Raw genomic sequence first — 23077 nt, forward strand, 5'->3', positions numbered from 1 at the left:
CCCCTTATTCTTAAACTGTGACCCCTGGTTCAGGACTCACCCAACATCGGGAACATTTCTCCTGCAACTAGCCTGTCCAATCTTTTAAGAATTTTATATGTTTCTATAAGATCCCCTCTCATCCTTCTAAATTCCAGTGAATACAAGTCCAGTCGACCCATTCTTTCATCATTTGTCAGTCCCGCCATCCTGGGAATTAACCTGGTGAACCTACGCTGCACACCCTCAATAGCAGTAATGTCCTTCCTCAAATTAGGAGACTGAAATTGCACACAATACCCAGGTGCGGTCTCACCAGGGCCCTGTTGAACTATATATCTTTGGCTGTGATTGTAAGAACAGAAGTGCGATTGCAATTTTATGAATAATATATAGATTAAGGTATGGAATGAGAAAAGATTATTTGAATAATAGTACCTTTTTTTAACATATTCTTTGCTCTACCAATTCTAATCGTAAGATAGCATTTTGCCTTTCCCTTGATCTTATTTAAATATGATGCTGTGCAATTGATAAAATAGGACTGCTGACTAATTTTGGGAAAATTACTTCCATAGGAGCGAGTTGGGAATTTCTTGGCAGATTTTTACTCTGTAAATGGCCTTGTTTTGGAATCTCGAAAACGACGCGAGCACCTCAGTGAAGAGGATATTCTAAGAAATAAAGCTATAATGGAAAGTCTGAGCAAAGGAGGAAATTTAATGGAGCAAAGTTTTGAGGTAGGTTTGATACTTTTTTGAGTGGTAAGTAAAAGCAAATCTGGTAATTCTCCCATGTCTTCAAACTTGTGAATAAGTAATTTGGGTTTTAAGTAGCAAACCACTTAATCAGAGTGGAATTAATTTGATTTTGTTAGAAGTGCCCAGAAATAACATTTGGTGGTTTAGGTTTAGTATTGTCATGTGTTCAGTGGTACAATGAAAGGCTTATCCATATAGATCAGATATACTCAAGTACAATAGATCGTACAAACGGGAAGATGCAGTGTACAGAATATTGTTCTCAGCATTGTAGCACATCAGTTCCATAGATAAAGTCCAGTGTTCACAATGGAATCCACAATCCAAGCTTCTGTACATTTTACCGGACAAGAGCATGGAGAAGGAAGAATAACAGGGGTGGGACAAGTTTTTGATTATGTTGGCTGCTTTTCTGAGACAGCGTGAGGTGTGGATGGAGTCAATGATGGGAAGTCTTCTATAACTCTGCAATTTCTTGGGGTCTTGTGCAGAGCTGTGATGCAACCAAACAGTATGTGTTCTATGGGCATCAAGAAATTTATAAGGGTCATTGGAGACATTCACAGAAAGAAGAGGTGTTGGTGTGCTGCCTTGGCTGTCGCATGAATGTGGTTGGTTCACGACAGATCTTTGGTAATATTAATGCCAAGGATCAGCTATTTCCACTTCGGCATAATTGATGCTGATTGGGAAAATGAACTCCACCATGCTGCTTGAAGTCGATAACTAGTTCCATTGCCTTACTGATATTGCAGGAGAGGTTATTGTCCTGACACTATTACTAAGTCTCTGTCTCTTTCCCGTACTCTATCTCATCATTGTTTGTGATTTGGCCTACCAGTGTCATGCAGTGTCGAAAAAAGACAGAACGCATCATTGTGGGGCAGTGATGTTGAGAATTATTTTGGAGTAGGTGGTGTCGCTGTCAGTGTATTCTCACTGATAGTGGTCTGTGGTTCAGAAAGTCCAGGATCCAATGGCTGAGTCCTAGGTCTGGGATTTTGGTGATGAATTTGGATGGGATTATGGTCTTGAAGGTCGGGCTATGCCTGATAAATAGGAGTCTAATGGATATGTTTTTATAGTATATATGGTGGGTGACAAGAAAAACAGTGCATGATAATTTGATACTATTTGTAAATAACCTTACCAATTCGTATCCTTGTATTTTACTAATAATTTGCAGAAATAATAGATTTTAAATTGATTCACTTCAAAGCTGAGGGTGTGCACCTTTTACAAACATCCTTTTTATTGTAAGAAATTAGTTTAAAATATCTTGTCAATTTGTTGCAAAGGATCTTGTCCCCTCCCTTCCCTATCATCACCGATCATTACATTCTGCATCACTCTGGATTAATATGAGAAAAGTTAAAATACAAAAATTCTTTTGTGCCTGGATGTATTAGATGCTACCTGTCCGGGTGTTTACTTGGATGTTCTAAGATCTGGATACTCTTGTGCTCAAACCTACTAGCGGAAGAGAATTAGTGTCACAGGACCATTTGCATTCACCAGAGAGAGCAGATGAGCCTTGCTTTAATGTATCATCCTAAAGGATTTACACCCAAAAATGTAGTGGTTGTTTGTCATTGCAAGATACAAGGCAATTGGGTGGCTTGGTTACAAATTATAGATTTAAATCTTGACGAGGAGTTAGATTTAAATCTTCACAAATGTGAGGTGATGAGAATTAGATGATAGGTGGAAGCATGGTATGAGATCAGTAATGTATGACTTGTAGTTTGAAATTCCAATTTGAGTCAGCAAAATCTGCATAGACAAATGAATATGAAGGACTAAAGCAGCTGGGGAAGCAAAGAGCACATCTTTGCACTTCTGCAGCTGTTTGATTGAGCTGGCTTATATCTGCCTAAGCTTGGTTTTATGCATGTGAATATGCCCACCAATGAATACAAGCAAATTTCTCTGAAAGTTTTATATTGAGCCTAAACCTGTTGCAATTGAAGTACATTTTAGAATCACTTGGACAACATAAACATCAACATGTCAGATGTTGATATTCAATAGTCAATAGTCAATAGTCGTTTATTTGTTACATACACATAAATGTGTAGTAAAATGAAACATTACCCGCAGTTGAACAATAAGACCAATAAGATTAATCAATAAAAATGCAATAACACATACAATCACAACTAACACCAAACAAAAAGAAACATCCATCACAGTGAGTCTCCTCCAGTCCCTCCTCGCTGTGATGGAAGGCCAGAATGTCTTTTTCTCTTCCCTGCCGTCTTGTCCCGCGGTCAGGCTGTTGGAGTTGCCTCGTTGGGGCGGTCGGGGCTCCCGATATTGAAGCCCCCGCTAGGCGGTGAAAAAAAATCCCGCGGCCTATTTCAGGCCGCGCCGGATGGTGAAAGGTCCGTGGCGGGCCAACCCAAGCCCCGCGATTCGGGGCGGGCGAACACATTGCCTCTGCCGCTGCCGGAGCTCCCGATGTCGGCCCCCATCCAGGGGCCTGCGGGCTTCCGACGTCCACGCGGCCCGCGCCGGAGCCTCCGGAGACGAGTCGCAGCCGTTCCCGCAGCATTCGCAGGCAGCCAGCGCCGCAGGTGGTGAGTCCGGACCGCGGGCTCTGCGAACCAGAGACCCAGGTGGTCCCAGGTGCATGGCCGGTGGTAGGCCGCAACGGGAACGGAGACACGGCACAGAACAAAGGTCGCGTCTCCGTTCTGGAGAGAGAATGTTACAGTTACAGTTCCCGTTCCCTCCCACCCCCCCCCCCCCCCCCAAAACATAACATACAACACTACATCATATTAACACTACAATTGAGACAAAAACAACAAAAAACACAAAAGACAGACGGACTGCAGGCAAGCCGCAGCTGCGACGGCAGCGCTGGCTCCTCAACATGGCTTGTCAGAATCAACATGACAACATTGTTTCCTTTCTGTATACTCTAATCTATAGTATGTTTAGTATTTTTGGTGAATTTGAAATACATATGAGGCACAAATTAAGTTTTCTACTTTTGAATTTTAGGCTGCATGTATTTTATCAGCCCAGATTGTTAGTTTATCTACTCTCCTAAATTGATTTGTCTGCTTAGTTAACTGAGTGTCAGTTGAGATAATGAAAATGAAATATTTGGAGTAATGTTCTTAAAGAATAGCTTGATCTCTAGGTGGTTGAACTATTCTTCAAAGATTGGTACATTTTCTAAAGAGAATATTGTGTGGTCATGGTATGTATGGTTAATTAATTAGCCATTACAAGTCTACAGCACGCATGCAGACATTATTTGCATTTCGTTCATTAATTTCAGAAAGCAATTAAGTTGAGAAAAATGTCTTCGCTGTTTAATTTTGTAAGAATTTAATAATAAACAAAATTTGAAATTCCAATGACTAAATATCTAAATGTTCCATTAATATATTTGCCATCATGATGACTGTAGTTAAGATTATGTTTTTCAAGTTTAGGTGAGCTGTGACTGAAATACTTTCAATTTTTCTTTGTTCATAGCAGACTTTGCCACTGAACGAATTTATACATTAGCTGGCACATTCATCTTTTCTGGTCTTAACCTAATGTGTGTGTGTCATGATCAGCAGTTCTGTTAGTTTTATGATGTACAGATCTAAAATTCCACTTCAAACACTGTACAAATCAGTTTACAGGAGTATTCTCAGATATCTTTAACCTCTCCCTACACCAGTCTATGGTTCCCACTTCCTTAGGACGCCTATGTCAAATTATTATTTATTGACTATAGCCCCTCCTTAAACATCAAACAAACTCCTTCTCCAAGCTATTGGACCTAGGACTCGGCAACATTCCCTGTAATTGGATCCTTGATTTCCTGAGCCGTAGACTGCAATTAGTAAGGATAGATGACAAAACATCCTTCACAATAATTCTCAACACTGGTGCCCTTTAAGGCTCCTAACTCAGCCCCTTACTATACCTCCTATATGCTCACGGCTATGTGGCCAAACTATGCTTTAACTGCATTTATAAGTTTGCCGATTACACTACTACTGGCCTGATCTTGAACAAACAGACCACAAGAAGGAGATTAAAAGTTTAGTGATCCAGCACAGAAACAAGCCCTTCGGTCCACTGAGATCACCCCGTCTACTAGCACTATCCTACACACTAAGGACAAATTACAATTTCACCAAAGCGAATTAACCCACAAACCAGTACGTCTTCATGCCTTGTACGTTTAGCAATGGGTCAAGCATCGAACCCTGAGGTACACCATGAGTCACAGCCCTCCAGTCCGAAAAACAACCTTCCACCATCACCCTCTGCTTCCTTCCATGAAACCAATTTTCTATTCATTTGGCTTTCTCTCCTTGGATCCCATGCAAACAACCTTCCAAAGCAGCTTACCATGTGGAATCTTGTCAAATGTCTTGCTGAAATCCATATATACAATGTCTACAGCTCGGCCCTAATCAGATTTGTGAGACACACCCTCCCACGTACTAAACCTTGCTGACTATCCCAAATTCGCCCTTATCCATCTAAAGGCACATATATCTTATCCCTCAGAATACTCTCTAGTCATTTTCTGACCACAGATGTTAGGTTCACTGGTCCGTAGTTCCCAGACTTTTCCTTGCAGCCCTTCTTAAATAGAGGCACAACATTTGCCACCCTCCAGTCTTCGTATAGTATGATTTACCTGGATTGCACTAAAAACAAAGTTTTTACTGTGCCTTGGTACATGGAAAGGTTCTGTTTAATCGAGAGGTGAGTGACTAGTGCAGAGAACCCAGCTTTTTGATCTATTCTTGGAACCAAGCTATTTATGTGACTGGTTCCAGTTCAGTTTCTAGTCGGTGGTAATCTCTCAATGATGTTGATGATGAAGAAATTGGTAATAGTAATGTTATTAAAAATCTAAAGTGGATAATTAATCTCCGTTGAAGTTGTTAATACCGTGACATTTTTATGAAACAAATGTTAATTGCCACTTATCTGTCAAAGCTTCAATCTGACTAGGGTTTGCTGCATTTGGATATGGATTAGTTTTGTGATTAATTTAATTAAGGGAGTGGGGAAAATATCTGAAAGGAAAGAATTTGCAAGGCCGCGGCAAGGGTGCAGAGGTGTGAGGCTAGTTGGATTGCTCTTACAAAGTACTGTTATAGACCTAATGAGTTTAAACTTCCCACGTTGTAATAATTTTGAAATTTTCGATTGATATTAAACTTTAAATCTACATTTCTCCCCTTTCAGCCTGTTCGAAGACAGTCACTCAGTGCTCCCCCCGCCAATACAATCACTTGGGAAGAGTACATCTCGGCAGAATCTGGAAAGTAAGTACTGTGTAATCACTGGTAGCAATGTATATTGTTTTCATCATGAAACAACACCTTTGGCCTTTGATTCTAATCCATATCTTGACAAAGGCATTAAAAGTTTGATTTGTTTGTCATATGCACTAGATTGCAATGAAATTGTTCATCTGAAACGTATCAGCAATTCCATGATAATGATAGATAAAATTATAAGTCCAAAACCGCAAAACGGTGCAAAGATTGTAGTGCAATGTGAAGTAGTTTCATAGATTAACGAAATGAGATAGAATTATCGTACATGGCAATGGGTGTGAGAAAGGTGATTGGTTCAGGAATTTGTTGGCAGTGTTTCCTGTTCAATTTGTGTTACACAATCGGCATATCATAGATGAATAATAGCAAGTTTCAAAGATTTGTTTTGTGTCAACAAGATTTTGTGTCAATCTCCTGAATATAAAGATATGGTTGAAAATAAAAAGCAACACCACAGTTGCCCACCAAAGTGGACAGGTGCGTGGCAGATGCAGTATAATGTGGATACATGTGAGGTTATCCACTGGTGGCAAGAACAAAAAGGCAGGTTATTATCTGAATGGTGTCAGATTAGGAAAAGGGGAGGTTCAACGAGACCTGGTTGTCTTTTTACATCAGTCACTGAATGTAAGCATGCAGGTACAGTAGGCAGTGAAGAAAACAAATGGCATGTTGGTCTTCATAGCAAGAGGATTTGAGTATAGGATGAAGGAGGTCCTACTGCAGTTGTACAGGGCCCTAGTGAGACCGCACCTGGAGTATTGTTTGCAGTTTTGATCTCCAAATTTGAGGAAGGATATTCTTGCTATTGAGGGAGTGCAATGTAGGTTCACCAGGTTAATTCCCGGAATGGCGGGACTGACATATGATGAAAGAATGGATCGAGTGGGCTTATATTTACTGGAATTTGGAAGGATGAGAGGGGATCTAATAGGAACATCTTAAGGGATTGAACAGGCTAGATGCAGGAAAAATGTTTCTCCTGTTGGGGAGTCCAAAACCAGGGGTCACAGTTTAAGAATAAGGGGTAGGCCATTTAGGACTGAGATGAGGAAAAACGTTTTCACCGAGAGAGTTGTGAATCTGTGGGATTCGCTGCTGCAGAAAGCAGTAGAGGCCAATGCATTGGATGTTTTCAAGAGAGAGTTAGATATAGCTCAGGGCTAACAGATTAAAGGGATATGGGAAGAAAGCAGGAACAGGGTACTGATTTTGAATGATCAGCCATGATCATATTGATTGGTGGTGCTGGCCCGAAGGGCTGAATGGCCTACTCCTGCACCTATTTTCTATGTTATTTCAGGAATTGCATGAAATTCACTCCAATATTACTCAGTTAATACCTGGTATAGGAACATGGTGGCGTAGTATGTGGAGCTGACATAGTCCTAAAACAGACACAAGCAGCTGGAGTAACTCAGCAGGTCAGGCGGCAACCCTGGAGAAAAGAAACGGATGACTTTTCTGGTTGAGACCCTTCTTCAGACATATTCCTGTTCAGTGAGCAGTTAAAAGAAAATATACATCCCATCCTTGGAATCATTCTGGTGAAGCTTCATTATGTTCCCGCTATCACAATTAGATCCTTGGGTAGGGAAGCCAGATCTGTCAACAAGAATCTAGGTGCAGTCGCATCCAGGCTCTGTAAGGTTTCTTTCCACTTGTATGCAAATTCTCTTGCAGTTAAGCTCAATAAATTTGTTTGCATAATTGCTTATTGTACCATCAAGTTAACTGCAAGTGATTTGTCTACTATTCCACCTAATTTCCTTTGAACACCAATAATTTTTGATCTATCACCATGTTTTGTTTTGTTTTTCAGCAAAGTAGACAATTTGAACTTTTTCCACATTTATATTCAGTCTGATGTCCCTGTTCATTCACTCAGTCGATATTCCCTTTAAGTTTTATGCTGCATCCTAACAATTCTCACTACAATCAATGTTTAATAATTTGGATTAGGGGAGTGTAACACAAGCAAACAAAAAATATAGTGTTGGTCCCCTAATCCAAATCATTAATATAAAGTATAAACAACTGTAAATGCAACACAATTTTCAGGTTACAACCTCAAACTGTGAATGAGCTATTTAATCATGCCCTCCATCTTCAGCCTATTAACCACTTCTTGGTCCATGGTTTGTTCTTGCCTATTCTGCTAATGATAACTTCAACATTTAAATTTCCTGCCAAAATTGCTTGCACTAAGATTACATTGGAAGCAATAGCTAGCCTTTAACATATTCTCCTCACTTCAACTGCCTGTCCTATTACCATGACTCTTTCAAACCAAAATGAAAATAGATGCCTACTGCTGCAAAATTGTGATCTGTTTAGCTGTTGATGCTATTTTCTGTGAGGTTATGTTCACCCAATGTTGTCTTTAAAAAAATATCTGCCCCATGCTATCTTAAATTGTAGTTTATTTTTCTTGGGTACCACCTCTTTTCCCATTTACAAAACCATTGTGGTTACAATCCATCCCTCCTCCCTGCCCTGCCACCCCCCCCCCCCACCTCTCAAGAGTCCATGCTAGGAGTTTTATCAAACTAATGTCCCTTCAGCAATCATCTTTTTCCACTGCAACATCCTTAAGTGTGGAAGCCTCCCAAGTTTTTGTCTGCTTTTGCTGCAAATCCCAGTTTGAATTCCTGCATCTATCACAGCACAAAAATGACCTTAAACTAAATTGATCTCTTCTGACACCCTTCATTGACATTCCCGCATTTTTTAACATGTTTAGCAAGGGGAACTTAATGTATTGCATAGAAATGGGCGTCATCAGTAAAATAAAAATACAAAGGCTATCATGGCATGAAGACCAGCAAATTTTAGAACTCTGGTTAGTGTGGCGGCGCCTAACGGCAGCGGCTGACTAGCAGTCTGTCCGTCTTTTTTTTGTTGAGTGTCGGTGTTGGGATGATTTTTATATATATATTTTTTGGTTGTGTATGTGTGGGAGGGGGTGGTGGTGGTGGGTGTGGGTGGGTGGGTGTGGGGAACTTTTCTCTTCCTCACGGCGCGGGGTGCGGCTCGGCTGCGGGGCCTAACATCCCCCGGTGCGGCTCGGCCGCTGGACTTTACATCCCGGCGCGGCTTGGCCGCTGGACTTACATCGCCCGGTGCAGCTCGGCTGCGGGGCTTAACACCGCCCGGTGCAGCTCGGCTGCGGGGCTTAACACCGCCCGGTACAACTCGGCTGCGGGGCTTAACACCGCCCGGTACAACTCGGCTGCGGGGCTTAACACCGCCCGGTGCAACTCGGCTGCGGGACTTAACACCGCCCGGTGCAACTCGGCTGCGGGGCTTAACACCGCCCGGTGCAACTCGGCTGCGGGACTTAACACCGCCCGGTGCAACTCGGCTGCGGGACTTAACACCGCCCGGTGCAGCTCGGCTGCGGGGCTTAACACCACCCGGTGCAACTCGGCTGCGGGACTTAACATCGCCCGGTGCAGCTCGGCTGCGGGGCTTAACACCGCCCGGTGCAGCTCGGTTGCGGGGCTTAACACCGCCCGGTGCAACTCGGCTGCGGGACTTAACACCGCCCGGTGCGGCTCGGCTGCGGGACTTTTCACCGCTGGTGCGGCTCGGCTGCGGGACTTAGCTGCGCAAGGCTTGGTCGCGGGCCTTTCATCGCCCGGTTCGGCCGCGAGACGTTTCAGCGCCCGGTGCGGGGACTGTGCGGGTCGGTCGGGGACGAGCTGTCTGTCCGTGGGCGTGGGGAAGAGAGGGGAAGTTTTGTTGCCTCCATCACAGTGAGGGGGTGTTTGGAGTCACTGTGATGGACGTTTGTGTTGGGGTTATGTGTCTTGTGTTCTTTTTTTTCTTTTTCTATGACTGCTATGTAGTTTCGTTCGGTACTTCGGTACCGAACGACAAATAAAGCTCTGTTATACCTGTTATACCTGTTAATTGTTAAATATAAATTACTACAGAATACACATTTGCTTCAATAATAATTAATCCAAGGAACTCTATTTGAAATTTATTTTGATTTTTGCATCTGACATTGAATCGTTTAGGTAGAAAGTGGAGAAGCAGAGATTTCAGGGAATAGTAATTTGGGATATTCTGCATTAAATCTGTCCATATGTTCACGTTGTTTTAACAAACTGCAGGCTTTCTGATGCTATTTTTAAGCCAAGCATTTCACTTTTTGACTATGTTTTGGTCTGAAGAAGAGTCCTAACAGGAAACGTCACCCATCTTTTTTCTCTAGAGATGCTGCCTGACCCGTTAAATTCCACCAGTACATGGTGTCTATTTAAGATCACTTGAATTGGATATGGAAGTATAATTAATCTGAAATAAATGGTGATTAAATACAACTTCAATTTCCATTTAGGGCTCCACATCTTGGACGAGAACTAGTCTGCAAAGAGAGCAAAAAGATATTCAAAGCCACAATAGCCATGAGCCAAGAGTTTCCTCTGGGCATTGACTCGTGAGTAGCCTTGTGTGGATGTATAAAGGTTGAAAACTTTATAAATGCACAAATCATATTTGCAATTGAAATATGTGTACAGAGAAATGGCAAAATGAAAATTTGATTCTATAAAAATTTAAATTTCCAAAACATTCCAGCTGTTGGTTGGCATAGTTAATTTAGAGAATATATTTGGTAAAATAACTTTACTTTCACCAAAGTAAAGGTACTGTATAATTTTTTCCCATTCCTGTCCTCTAACAAAATTATGTATTAAATTGATCAAAATGATTTAAAAAGTCCATATATTAAACAAGTTTTTCAATTGTTTGTAAGCTTGTTCTATGTGGATATTGGCACACGATATCAAATGTTTGCGTGACGGTTATATAGAATCAATTCAGGTTTTTTCTTTTCCACTTTAATGCTAACAATTTATGTTTCCTAATTTTTTCATTGTTTTGGTCTCTTATCAATAGATTACTGAATGTTTTAGAGGTCATAGCACCCTTCAAGCACTTTAATAAACTCAGAGAATTTGTTCAGATGAAACTTCCACCAGGATTTCCTGTTAAACTAGGTAAGCAGTCTTGGTAATGTGAAGAAATGCTGGTTTACTAGATGAACAAAACCAGGAATTTGGATTGTTCAGGGCATATTTTCCATTCAGTAATAATTTCACAACTGGTAATGTGGAATTAGGTTTGAGATGATAACAAACCATCAAATTGACCAACAGTAATATCTAAAACTGTCTTGGAGAGTGTGGTGTTGGAAGTTTATTTCCATGGTTTCAAATGGTATTAGGAAATAACAAAACTCCCTCGACTATACTATACTTTCAGCTCTGAAATTTTGAGTGTATGCATTGATGTATTAAATTTCCTTCACTACTATGCTAATGCTTGTCTGATTTGCATTGGAGGTTCCATTGAATATTATCTTTTATTGCAAAATAATTCAAACATTTTGGCCTAGATGAATCGATTGTATCTGATACCTGTCATTTTGTAATTGTTAAATCTCTCTAATCTCTCTGTCTGCTGTATGTTCATTGGATTTTATTTTAATTAAATTAAAAATTCAGGAGAGATACTTTTAGTTTTAAAAAGATTGGAGTCATGCTGGAAGTTGTTCCTGAATTTTCTTGAGTTTCTGCCGAGCTGCTGTAAATATATTAGAAATGTGTTTAAACATGGAGGGATGTTAAGAAAATTCAAGATTTAGAAATACGATGCTCTATAGAGAAACAAAGTCCCAACTATGTATTTAATTTGCTAAACCACTGTGAAGGTGGATAAGCCACTTGGACCGGCTGGACTGCACACCAGGGTGCTGAAAGAGGTGGCTTTAGAGATTGTGGAGGCATTAGTAGTGATCTTTCAAGAATCACTGTAGGCAGGAGTTGTTCCAGACAATTGGAAAATTGCAAATATTACTCCACTGTTCAAGAAGGGAGCGAAGCAGAAGAGTGGAAACTATAGGCTGGTTAGCCTGATTTCAGTGGTTGGTATGATTTTAGAGTCCATTATAACGGATGAGGTTTCTGAGTACTTAGAAGCACATGATAAAATAGGCCGAAGTCAGCATGGTTTTGTGAAAGAGAGATCTTGCCTGATGAACCTGTTGGAATTCTTTGAGGAAGTAAATAGCAGGTAGACAAAGGAGAGTCAGTGGATGTGAGACCACACGTGGAGTACTGTGTGCAGTTTTGGTCTCCAAATTTGAGGAAGGATATTCTTGCTATTGAGGGCGTGAAGCGTAGGTTTACTAGGTTAATTCCCGGAATGGCTGGACTGTCGTATGTTGAAAGGCTGGAGCGACTAGGCTTGTATACACTGGAATTTAGAAGGATGAGAGGGGATCTTATCGAAACGTATAAGATTATTAAGGGGTTGGACACGTTAGAGGCAGGAAACATGTTCCCAATGTTGGGGGAGTCCAGAACCAGGGGCCATAGTTTAAGAATAAGGGGTAGGCCATTTAGAACAGAGATGAGGAAAAACTTTTTCAGTCAGAGAGTTGTGAATCTGTGGAATTCTCTGCCTCAGAAGGCAGTGAGGCCAATTCTCTGAATGCATTCAAGAGAGAGCTAGATAGAGCTCTTAAGGATAGCGGAGTCAGGGGGTATGGGGAGAAGGCAGGAACGGGGTACTGATTGAGAATGATCAGCCATGATCACATTGAATGGTGGTGCTGACTCGAAGGGCCAAATGGCCTACTCCTGCACCTATTGTCTATTGATGTTGTTTATCTTGATTTTCAGAAGCCCTTTGATAAGGTGCCCACATGTAAGGCTGCTAAAGATGATGAGAGTCCATGTTATCAGAGGGTAGATACTAGCAGGTTGGCTGGATGGCCGAAGGCAAAGAACGGCAATAAAGGGGGCTTTTTGTGGTTGGCTGCGTGATTAGTGGTGTTCCGCAGGGGTCGCTGTTGGGGTCGCTATTCTTCACGTTGTTTATTAATGATTTAGATGAGTGAATGGAAGGCTTTGTGGCCATGTTTGCAGTAATATGAAAATGGGTGGAGGTACAGGTAGTGTAGAGAAAGCAGGTACGCACGGAAGGAGTGGGCAAAGAAGTAGCAGGTAGAATGCAGCGTAGCAAAGTGTGGTGTCATGCATTTTGATAGTAGGAATAAAAGCATAGACTATTTTCGAAATGGAGAGAGAATTCAGGAATCGGAGGTGCAAAGGGACTTGGGAGTGCTGGTACAGGATTCCCAAAAACTTCATTTGCAAGTCAAATCAGTAGTAAGGAAGGCAAATGCACTGCTAGCATTTATTTTGAGAGGACTAGAATATAAAAACAGATAGTAAGGAAGGCAAATGCAATGCTAGCATTTATTTTGAGAGGACTAGAATATAAAAACAGGGATGTAATGCTGAAACTTTTTAAGGCACTAGTCAGACCACATTTGGAGTATTGCGTGTAGTTTTGGACCCCATATCCCCATGTGCCACCTTTAGAGAGGGTTCACCAGAGGTTTACAAGAATGGTCCCAGGAGTGATTGGGTTAACATATGATAAGCATTTGATGATACTGGGCCTGTAATCACTGAAGTTTACAAGGATGAGGGGGGACCTCATTGAAAATTGCCGAATAGTGAAAAGCCTTGATAGAGTGGATGTGGAGAGGATGTTTCCACTATTGGGAGAGTCTAGGACCACAGGCCATTGCCTTAGAATAACAGACGTAGCTTTAGAAAGGTGAGGAGGAATTTCAGTCTAAGGTTGGCGAATCTGTTGAATTCATTGCCACAATGAATTCAACAGGCCAAGTCATTTAAAGTGCAGATTGACAGATTCTTGATTCGTAATGTTATCAGGGGTTATGGAGAGAAGACAGGAGAATGGGGTTGAGAAGGAAAGATAGATCGGCCATGATTGAATGGTGGAGGAGGTTTGATGGGCTGAATAGCCTAATTCAGCTCCTATAACTTATGAAAGAGTTCAGACGCACAAAACTACAGATGCTGTAATCTGGAGCAAGCAACAAACTGCTGAAGGAACTCAAATGGTTGGGGAGCAGTGGGATGGTCAACTTTTTGTGTCAAAACCCTGCAACAGGGATCATTGACTAGCTCTTCTGCCTTCCCAGATGCTGCCTGATCTGCTCTGTTCCTCCAGTATCTTTTGGTTTTGCTGGTTATCCTAGGAAATGCCACACAGAACTATTGTTCCATGCACTGGCCACTAGCTATCATGCTGCCATACAATTCTCCTACATTTTATTTAAGATGAACTGACGGTGAATTTGTTGGCAGTACTAAGTAAGGATTGAAATATAACAAAGGCCAAGAATTTTATTGGCTGAATGGATTGTTTCTCTAGTGCAACATTCTATTCTTACTGAGTTGCCTGATGCTTGTCAGGTAAGTATTTAAGGCTATCCAAAAGCAATGGACAAGAAAAATCTAAGAGTATTGGCATCAGAGAATTTCACCTAATTTAATATGGTGATATTTGGTGCGGAAAAGCTTATTTTTAATTTTGTTCTTGAATGAATTAAAATCAATATTTGATATGGTCTGTAACTTCCCATTTAAAATGGTAACATTTATTCCAAAACATAATGATGTACAATGAAAATAAAGTAATAATAAAACCATTTGATGGAAATAACCAGTTTGGAAAGAACAATGTAGGATCAACGTGATCTAATCTGACTTTTCTCCCAATGTCTAGACATACCCGTGTTTCCAACCATCACTGCCACTGTGACATTTCAGGAATTCCGCTATGACGGGTTTGATGAATCAATCTTCAATATTCCAAGAGACTATAGTGAAGACCCCAGCCGCTTCCCTGAACTTTGATCTGGCTGCCTGGTTACGGTCGGATGATGAGAAGTGTTCGGTGCTGTGTGCTTATTTTCCCCCTTCACAAGTTTAACATCTTTCTTCCTTGGTGATATAATGATGTCACTTGGAAAAACTTTGGAACATTCCTAAATGGGAGAGTCTTACAGAAATAGACTATACGGCTTTTTCGTTGATTTGGAAAAATCCTTTTATTAAATTCCTGACCTTAAATTCAAAATGTTCTATTTGTAAAATAACTCTTCACTTTCATAAATGTGTACATGCATATATCTATCATTTGGTTGCTATAAATTTCAAAGGTTATTACTTTGAAGTAATCCACCTTCAAAAATTGGCTAAATGAAAAGAAAAAACGATTATGGAATACATACCAGTAACTTCCAAAATATCACTCTGCTGCGTCATTTGTTTCCAGAATAGGTTTGCTGTTACAATTTTGATATTTATTTGTATACTAGATTTTGTGTACCCTTTTATGATCTTAAACGCTATTGTAACTACATTAATTTAGTTTTATAAGTATCGCAAATTGAAATGCTAGGTTTCGAAAGAGTAACCCACAATGTTAGAGGGAACATTATTCACACTGTATGACTGTTCAGAGAAGGAAACGGTTTGTATTCTACAATTCCAAGTTGAACTTTATTTTAATTAGGTGATTCCATAAGGGAAACCGTTTCAATGCAACTGAATACTGTATAAAAACCATTGTGCATACAGTATCAGTAAGATTTCAAAGTGGTGGTACTTGCTAAAGCATATTATAAATATTCCATTGCTTCAACTGGAATAGCATGGAATTTACAGTAAGATTTTGAGGTCTGTTCAGGTGTAAAGTAGTACAACATTGTTTGGCTATGCCTGACAATATTTATCCCTAGTGAAAAGACAAGTGGCCAGTCAATTTCTGTTGAATACAATTGACGATTCCTAACATCTTCCACATGGGGAAAACCTTGTGTCAAACACACAGGTAGGCCTCAGCTGATGAGAAATGGTGTCATGTTCGATACTCAATCTACACAATTTTGAAGTATTTTTTGTATAAAATGTTTTTAAAAACTAATAGAATAAATCCACAATGTTTTGCAGTTACTGTTCATTCAAACAGTTGTTTTGTGGTGAACAGAATTATTCATTTAATTAATGCACTGTATATAACTACAAATTAAACTACTTTAAAAAAAAAAACTTCTCTGTTTTAAAATTTAATGCTTGTATAACCATGTTGAAAGTCGAAGTAGGACTATCCAAGTGAGAACTGTCTGAAGGCTACCTCACTTGTGGAACAGAGTGATGTGACTCATTTATAGCCTGAGTTGTCATTTCTTGTAATTGATTTACATGTCTTATTCATGACTGCTGACCTTGAGGTTTGCAATTCCCTTCAAGTCTTAGACATCACAAGTTAATTGCAGGGAATTTTATTGTACTCTACTTGAAAGATTGTGTAAAATTAACATTTCAACAATTATCGGAGACTTTCCTTAATGCTAACAAAAATGGGAGCATGAAGCAATGAATACACATGTCATGATATGAAAATATTAAATTGGACGATTAGAGTTTTTAAAGAAAAAGTATCATATATATATATATCAGTATCTTGAGGTATTGATATGATAAACTAGCATAAAGTTGTTTACCAAATGTACTTTGTACAAATAAATATAGTTCAAAATCCAGCGCATTTGTACTTGTTTTCTTTAAATTGTTTTTAGTTTTATAAAGACTGAAAAATTAACAATAATTTAGTAACTATTGTTACTATAAAAGACTTGTTCGGTTATGATTCATTTTGAGTTTTTTCTCTTCTAAGTCTAATTGTATCTTCCTGATTGTAATTCCTAAATTTCCTAAATTGTATTTACCATTAAAATTATATAATTAGACTTTCCTGTTGCTTCTTTTTCTTAATTGAACCCAATTAACCCACTGAATCTGGGAAAGGGATACCAGGTACAAAGTGGTTTGATGGAGGGATATGAATGAATGCTAACAGCCTTTCCTAATGGGGAAGAGAGTACTGTAAAATTCTATGAATAGTTGTATGCATCCCTTTGATACTAACATACAATTTGGAAGAGGTAATCCACTACATTGTGTTGGGAGCCTGGAATGCATTGCCAGGGGTAGTGGTGGAGGCAGATATGATACTGGCATTTAAGAGGCTTTTAAATGGGTACAGAAGTTTGAAAAAGCATTCCTCCAGATTTGGGGATAGTTTCTTCCCAGCTGTAATCGGGCAACTAAACAGTCCTCTCATCAACTTGAGTGTGGTCCTGACCTTCCATCTACTTAATTGGAGACCTTTGAACTGACTATAATTGGACTTTATCAGAATTATCTTGCACTAAAAGTTGTATCATTTATATGTACACTATGGATAACTTGATTTGTAATCATGTTTGTCTTATTGACTGGATGCCATGCAAACAAAAGTTTTTCAATGTACTTTGGTATACGTAACAATAATAAACTAAACTGGAACATTGTGGGCCTAATGCCTGTTCTTGTGCTGTACTGTTCCATGTACAAAAATATATACTTTTAAAAGTTGCTTAATTCTGTATGAAAATGTATTGTATTATTGTTCCTGTGATCAGGGAGCTCCAACTACAGCACTATGTCCTTAATATCATTCCTACTCAATCTGGAAAGGTTGCAATTGCCACCTTTATCTTTTGGTTGCTAAGCAGTAGCCATATTACCACACTCTGCTGTTTTTAACAGTTTCTGCATTTTAAACTGCCACTGTTTGAACCTTTCCCTGGTGTTGATTTCGGCTGTCTCCATTTTATGATTGCAAAATTGTTCATGTGCATTCTTGCAACAATCATGAAGATGGATGGTATTTCCAATTCAGGATGATGTGATTTGGAGATTGAGTGTTTCAGTATGTATGCTGTCCTAGTACTTGCAAGAGATAGAAAACAGTGTTTGGGGTGTGCAGTTGAAGAAACCTTTGGGGAAATTGCTGCATTGCACCAGAATTGCATTGTTGTGGATGGTGTGTCAATCAAACAGGCCATTTCAAATCTCTGCAAGATATTTGGCTGTTTTTAAAAATTAAGAAATTCAATTAGTTGCTTTTCCTGTCATAACATTTGTACAGTGGTTTCAAATAAGTTTAGTTTAGAGATACAGTGTGGCAACACTCCCTTCTACTCACTGTCCAAGCCGATCAACAATCCCAGCAGTTACGAATGCTTTTGAGGACGTTGATCCATATTGAGGGTTAGTGATTAGAATCTCTCTTATTGAAGATGAACTCTGCCTGTTGGTTGTATGTTATGAGTGCTGTCAGCCCAAGCCTAAATGTGTCCAGGAATCACTGCAGGTCCTGATGAAGTCCTACTCACTGAATGATGAAGGAATAATGATAATTTAAATATCTGAAGATTTAGGACAACCCTGAAAAATCCTAGGGCTGATATGATTAGCAATGAAAACTATCTTTTGTGTGAACAATGATAGCTAATCAATGGTTCAATGCAAAATTGTTCCCACTTCCCATAATTTTACTCAGACTCCTTGATTCTACCCTATTAAATGCTGGCATGAAATCAAGAGAAGTCACTCATTTCACTTCTGGAAATAAGTACCGTTCCCAATCTGGAGCAAGGTTCTAATAAAATCAAGAGACAATGTAGTCTTGCAGAACTGCAAAATGAGCTTTAATGAGCAGGTTATCGGTAAGGAAGTACTCTTTGATAGTATTGATTATTTTTAATGATTAAGAATAAATTGTTATGATGGGTATTAGTATGGAAGTACTGTTTGATCGTACTGACAATTTATTTTTCTGACAATTAAGAATAAATTGTCATGATGGTAATTTCAGATTACATTGGACCTGCATTTTGTGGCCAGGATGTCCATGTGTGACCTTTTACATTATTGTACAGACACCAATGTGGTGGTTACACTAAAATTGACGTGCTTAGAGGCATGATTCTTCTTCATTGCAGGGATTTACCAGGATGGTTTCTGGGATGTAGTGTTTCAATTATAAGGAGAGACTGGAGATGAAGGATCTGTTTTCCCATGAGTAAGGAGGCTATCCAGGGGCATGAATAATTAAGGTATTAAATTATGAGGGCTATTTGATGATAATGTAGACTGCAGAAAACATTTCCCTAGAACAAAGGTAGATACAATTAAGAAGACGTGGATCTAGAAGAAATCTAAAGGGGGTGTGTTTTTTCACCCATGCCTGAGTGAGTGCAAGAAACAGTCACTAGCAGCATTTTAAGTCTAGATGGCCACCGGGCATAAAGAATATGGGCCAAATGATGAATGATAGGGTTAAAACATGAGTCCCCAATGTTTTGTGGGGAGGTGAGTCAAATAGCTCGTCCACGTTGTATGACTCTGACTCTTAAACTTTGTGTTCAGTCCATTCAGACATCTTGTTAACACATGAAGTGATCTTAACAAGATTTATATGATGGTGCCCCTTAAAAGGTTAAACTGCATTACCAATCAGCATATATAGATGAAGAATGCCACAACTCCAACCTGCCTATTGGTCTCTGTCATCATTGAAGTCGTTCATGGAACTGTCTACTTTTATCTGTTTGCCTCCCATAACTCATAAATGGTTGTCTCGGGACCATAGAATTTTTATCCAACTATTGATTGTATCCAATTATTGATTGTCATTGATTTAAATTCCACTTTCATAACAAAGGGATCTGACAACCAAAAGCCCCTAATTCACCTAGTAGATGCTGCCAATTAACTATCACATTTTGTTGATTCAGACATTTAGCCTTAACCCTGTACCTCCATTCTATTTTCTTTGTTCTGAAGCTCCAGCTCCACTCTCACTCACTCTTCTGTTCATCCAGAACACAAAAGTACAGCACAAGAATAGGCTCTTCAGCCCAAAATGATGTGCCAAACATGATGCCAAGATAAACTAATCTCATCTGCCTGCATATGATCTAAATCCCTTCATATCCATGTACCTATTTAAAAGCCAATGTGCATCTGTTTCCACCACGTCCCCCCCGGCCCAGCATTCCAAGCACCCACTTTATTAAAAAAAAATACCCAGCATTTTATTACTTTGGATGAAGGGATTAAAATTACCATTAGCAAATTTGCAGATGATACAAAGCTGGGTGGTAGTGTGAACTGTGAGGAAGATGCTATGAGGTTGCTGGGTGACTTGGATAGGTTGTGTGAGTGGGCGGATGCATGGCAGATGCAGTTTAATGTGGATAAGCGTGAGGTCATCCACTTTGGTGGTAAGAATAGGAAGGCAGAGTATTATCTGAATGGTGTCAAGTTAGGAAAAGGGGATGTACAACGAGATCTGGGTGTCCTAGTGCATCAGTCACTGAAGGGAAGCATGCAGGTACAGCAGGCAGTGAAGAAAGCCAATGGAATGTTGGCCTTCATAACAAGAGGAGTTGAGTATAGGAGCAAAGAGGTCCTTCTGCAGTTGTATAGGGCCCTAGTGAGACCGCACCTGGAGTACTGTGTGCAGTTTTGGTCTCCAAATTTGAGGAAGGATGTTCTTGCTATTGAGGGCGTGCAGCGTAGGTTTACTAGGTTAATTCCCGGAATGGCGGGACTATCATATGTTGAAAGACTGGAGCGACTAGGCTTGTATACACTGGAATTTAGAAGGATGAGAGGAGATCTTATCGAAACGTATAAGATTATTAAGGGGTTGGACACGTTAGAGGCAGGAAACATGTTCCCAATGTTTGGGGAGTCCAGAACAAGGGGCCAGTTTAAGAATAAGGGGTAGGCCATTTAGAACGGAAATGAGGAAAAACTTTTTCAGTCAGAGTTGTGAATCTGTGGAATTCTCTGCCTCAGAAGGCAGTGGAGGCCAATTCTCTGAATACATTCAAGAGAGAGCTGGATAGAGCTCTTAAGGATAGCGGAGTCAGGGGGTATGGAGAGAAGGCAGGAACGGGGTACTGATTGAGAATGATCAGCCATGATCACATTGAATGACGGTGCTGGCTCGAAGGGCCGAATGGCCTCCTCCTGCACCTATTGTCTATTGTTTGCCACTTTTACCTAAAGGCTGTCTTCTAAGATTTGACATTTCCACCCTGGGGTGAAAAAGGTTCTTACTATCTACCTAGTTATACTTCTCATAACTTTACATACTTCTATCAAATCTCCCCACAACCTCTAGTGTTCTAGAGAAAACAAACCAGTTCTATTCAACTTGTAGCGAATACCCTACAATTTAGGTAGCATTCTGGTAAATCACTTCTGCACCCTTTCCGAGGTCTCTGCATCCTTCCTGAAACAGGGCCACCAGAACTGCAATACTCAATGTGGTTTAATCAGTCTTATAAAGCTTCCTGACTCTTACATTCCTGATCCTGACAGATGAAGGCAAGCAGACAGTGTCTTATTTACCGTGTAAGAAAGAACTGCAGATGCTGGTTTAATTCCACCGTATGGCGCTGCAATGGCAGCCTCGCCTACAGTGGGTGGTGGTGGTGGTCCGGGGAAAGTTATTTTCAATCTCTTACCTTGCCGGAGATGTGGTTGTTTTCCAGATTGTATCTCTGGTCGCTCTGCCGCCTTACATCACAGAGCTGGAGTCCTTGCCTGGGACTGACTTTGAGCCCCCGCGGGGCGTGGACTTACCATCTGAGCGCACTTCAACATAAGGAGCTCGCAGTCTCGGGTTGAGACCAAGTCGGGAGCTCCAATCTGCATGACGTTCGACAAGCCCCGACCCGGGGTAGATCGCCTGGCGTGGGGGGGGGCTGAGATACCCCCCCCCCCGGATGCAGGAGCTTGATCGCTCCGACGTAGAAGGCCAGCTACAGGAGTCAACGTTCTGTCAACGGAAGGTTAGAGGCTCCCGATCGCTAGAGTACAAAGAAGGGAGAGATTGAACTTTTTAATCTCCTTCCAACTGTGAGGAATGCGGAGGAGTCACTGGTGGATGTTCATGTTAAAATGTATTTTGTGTGTCCTGTTGCTTATTGTTCTGACTATGGCAAATGAACTTCCTCGTATGTTGCAAAACATACTTGGCTAATAAAGTATGATTGTGATTGATTCGAAGGTAAACACAAAATGCATGAGTAACTCAGGAGGACAGGCAACATCTCTGGAGAGCAGGAATGGGTGACGTTATGGGTCGAGTCCCTTCTTCAGACTGATGGAAGGGCCTTAACCCATTCCTTCTCTCCAGAGATGCTGCCTGTCCCCCTGATTTAATCCAGCATTTTGTCTACCATGCCTTCTTTACCACTATCTACTGTGTTGCCACTTTCAGGACGCTTGGACCATCAGATCCCTTTGTACTTTAATGCTGTTGCCATTAACTGCATTACTCTTACATTCACCCTCCCAAAGTGCAACACCTCAATTGGTTGGATTAAACTCCATCTGCCTTTTTCAGTCTACTTATATAGCTAATTTGTATCCCGCTGTGTACATTTGATCATCAGTCTGAAGGGTCTCAACCCGAAACGTCACCCATTCCTTCGCTCCTGAGATGCTGCCTGACCTGCTGCGTTACTGCTGCATTTTGTGACAACCTTCCTTGGTCGACTCTGCTAACCTTGCTGTCAGCTGCAAAATTACTAACCAAGCCATTGAAATTTATGTCTGTCACTTATATATATTGCAAACAGATCCCAGCTGAACTCCAATGATCAGACCTCCAGCCCAGAATAACATCACAACCCTGTCTTCTATGGGTAAGTCTGTCCTGAATCCATACGATGAAATCTTTGTGAATCACCTTAATCTTCTGGATCAGTCTGTTATGGGAACATAACAATGTCCATGTAGACCACATCCACTGCCCTACCCTCATTTCCTCAAAAACTCAATCAAGTTTGTAAGATATGACCTGCCAGACAAAGCTATGCTGGTACAGTGGCACTGCAGTAGAGTTGCTGCCTTACAGTATGAGACCTGGCATGGGGGAACTGTTGGGGGGGGAGGGAGAACCAAAGGGGGAGCCGGCGTGCTTTGTAAATTTGTCAGCGGGTAAGTGGCTGCTATTAGTATACATTGTATGCCAGCAAAGAATCTCACTGTGCCTAGTCACATGTGACAATAAAGTATTCCTACCAGAGACCGAGATTTGATCCTAACAATGTCTGTACATTTCCAAATTGGAACCAATAACTTCACTATTCCATTCATTCTTGCCTATAAATTACAGCCAGGCATCCTCTACTTGTAGTATTATCTCCAATGTACAGAGAGCTAGATAGGGCTCTTAAGGATAGTGGAGTCGGGGGGTATGGGGAGAAGGCAGGAACAG

General features: G+C 40.6%; 1 protein-coding gene across 2 annotated transcripts in view; it reads left to right on the plus strand.

Annotated features, from left to right (window-relative positions):
* Positions 1-16491, plus strand: part of ankrd13c (ankyrin repeat domain 13C) — a 37538-nt gene extending 21047 nt beyond the window's left edge. For both annotated transcript variants that reach the window (XM_078407353.1, XM_078407354.1), the window contains exons 9-13: positions 558-719; positions 5958-6037; positions 10401-10499; positions 10961-11061; positions 14672-16491. In XM_078407353.1, the coding sequence (XP_078263479.1) occupies positions 558-719; positions 5958-6037; positions 10401-10499; positions 10961-11061; positions 14672-14802 (573 nt within the window). In that variant the 3' untranslated portion in view covers positions 14803-16491. The remainder of the gene's footprint in view (positions 1-557; positions 720-5957; positions 6038-10400; positions 10500-10960; positions 11062-14671) is intronic.
* Positions 16492-23077: the final 6586 nt, after the last annotated feature.

This window comes from Rhinoraja longicauda, chromosome 11, assembly GCF_053455715.1.
Source record: "Rhinoraja longicauda isolate Sanriku21f chromosome 11, sRhiLon1.1, whole genome shotgun sequence".
NCBI classification, from domain to species: domain Eukaryota; kingdom Metazoa; phylum Chordata; class Chondrichthyes; order Rajiformes; family Arhynchobatidae; genus Rhinoraja; species Rhinoraja longicauda.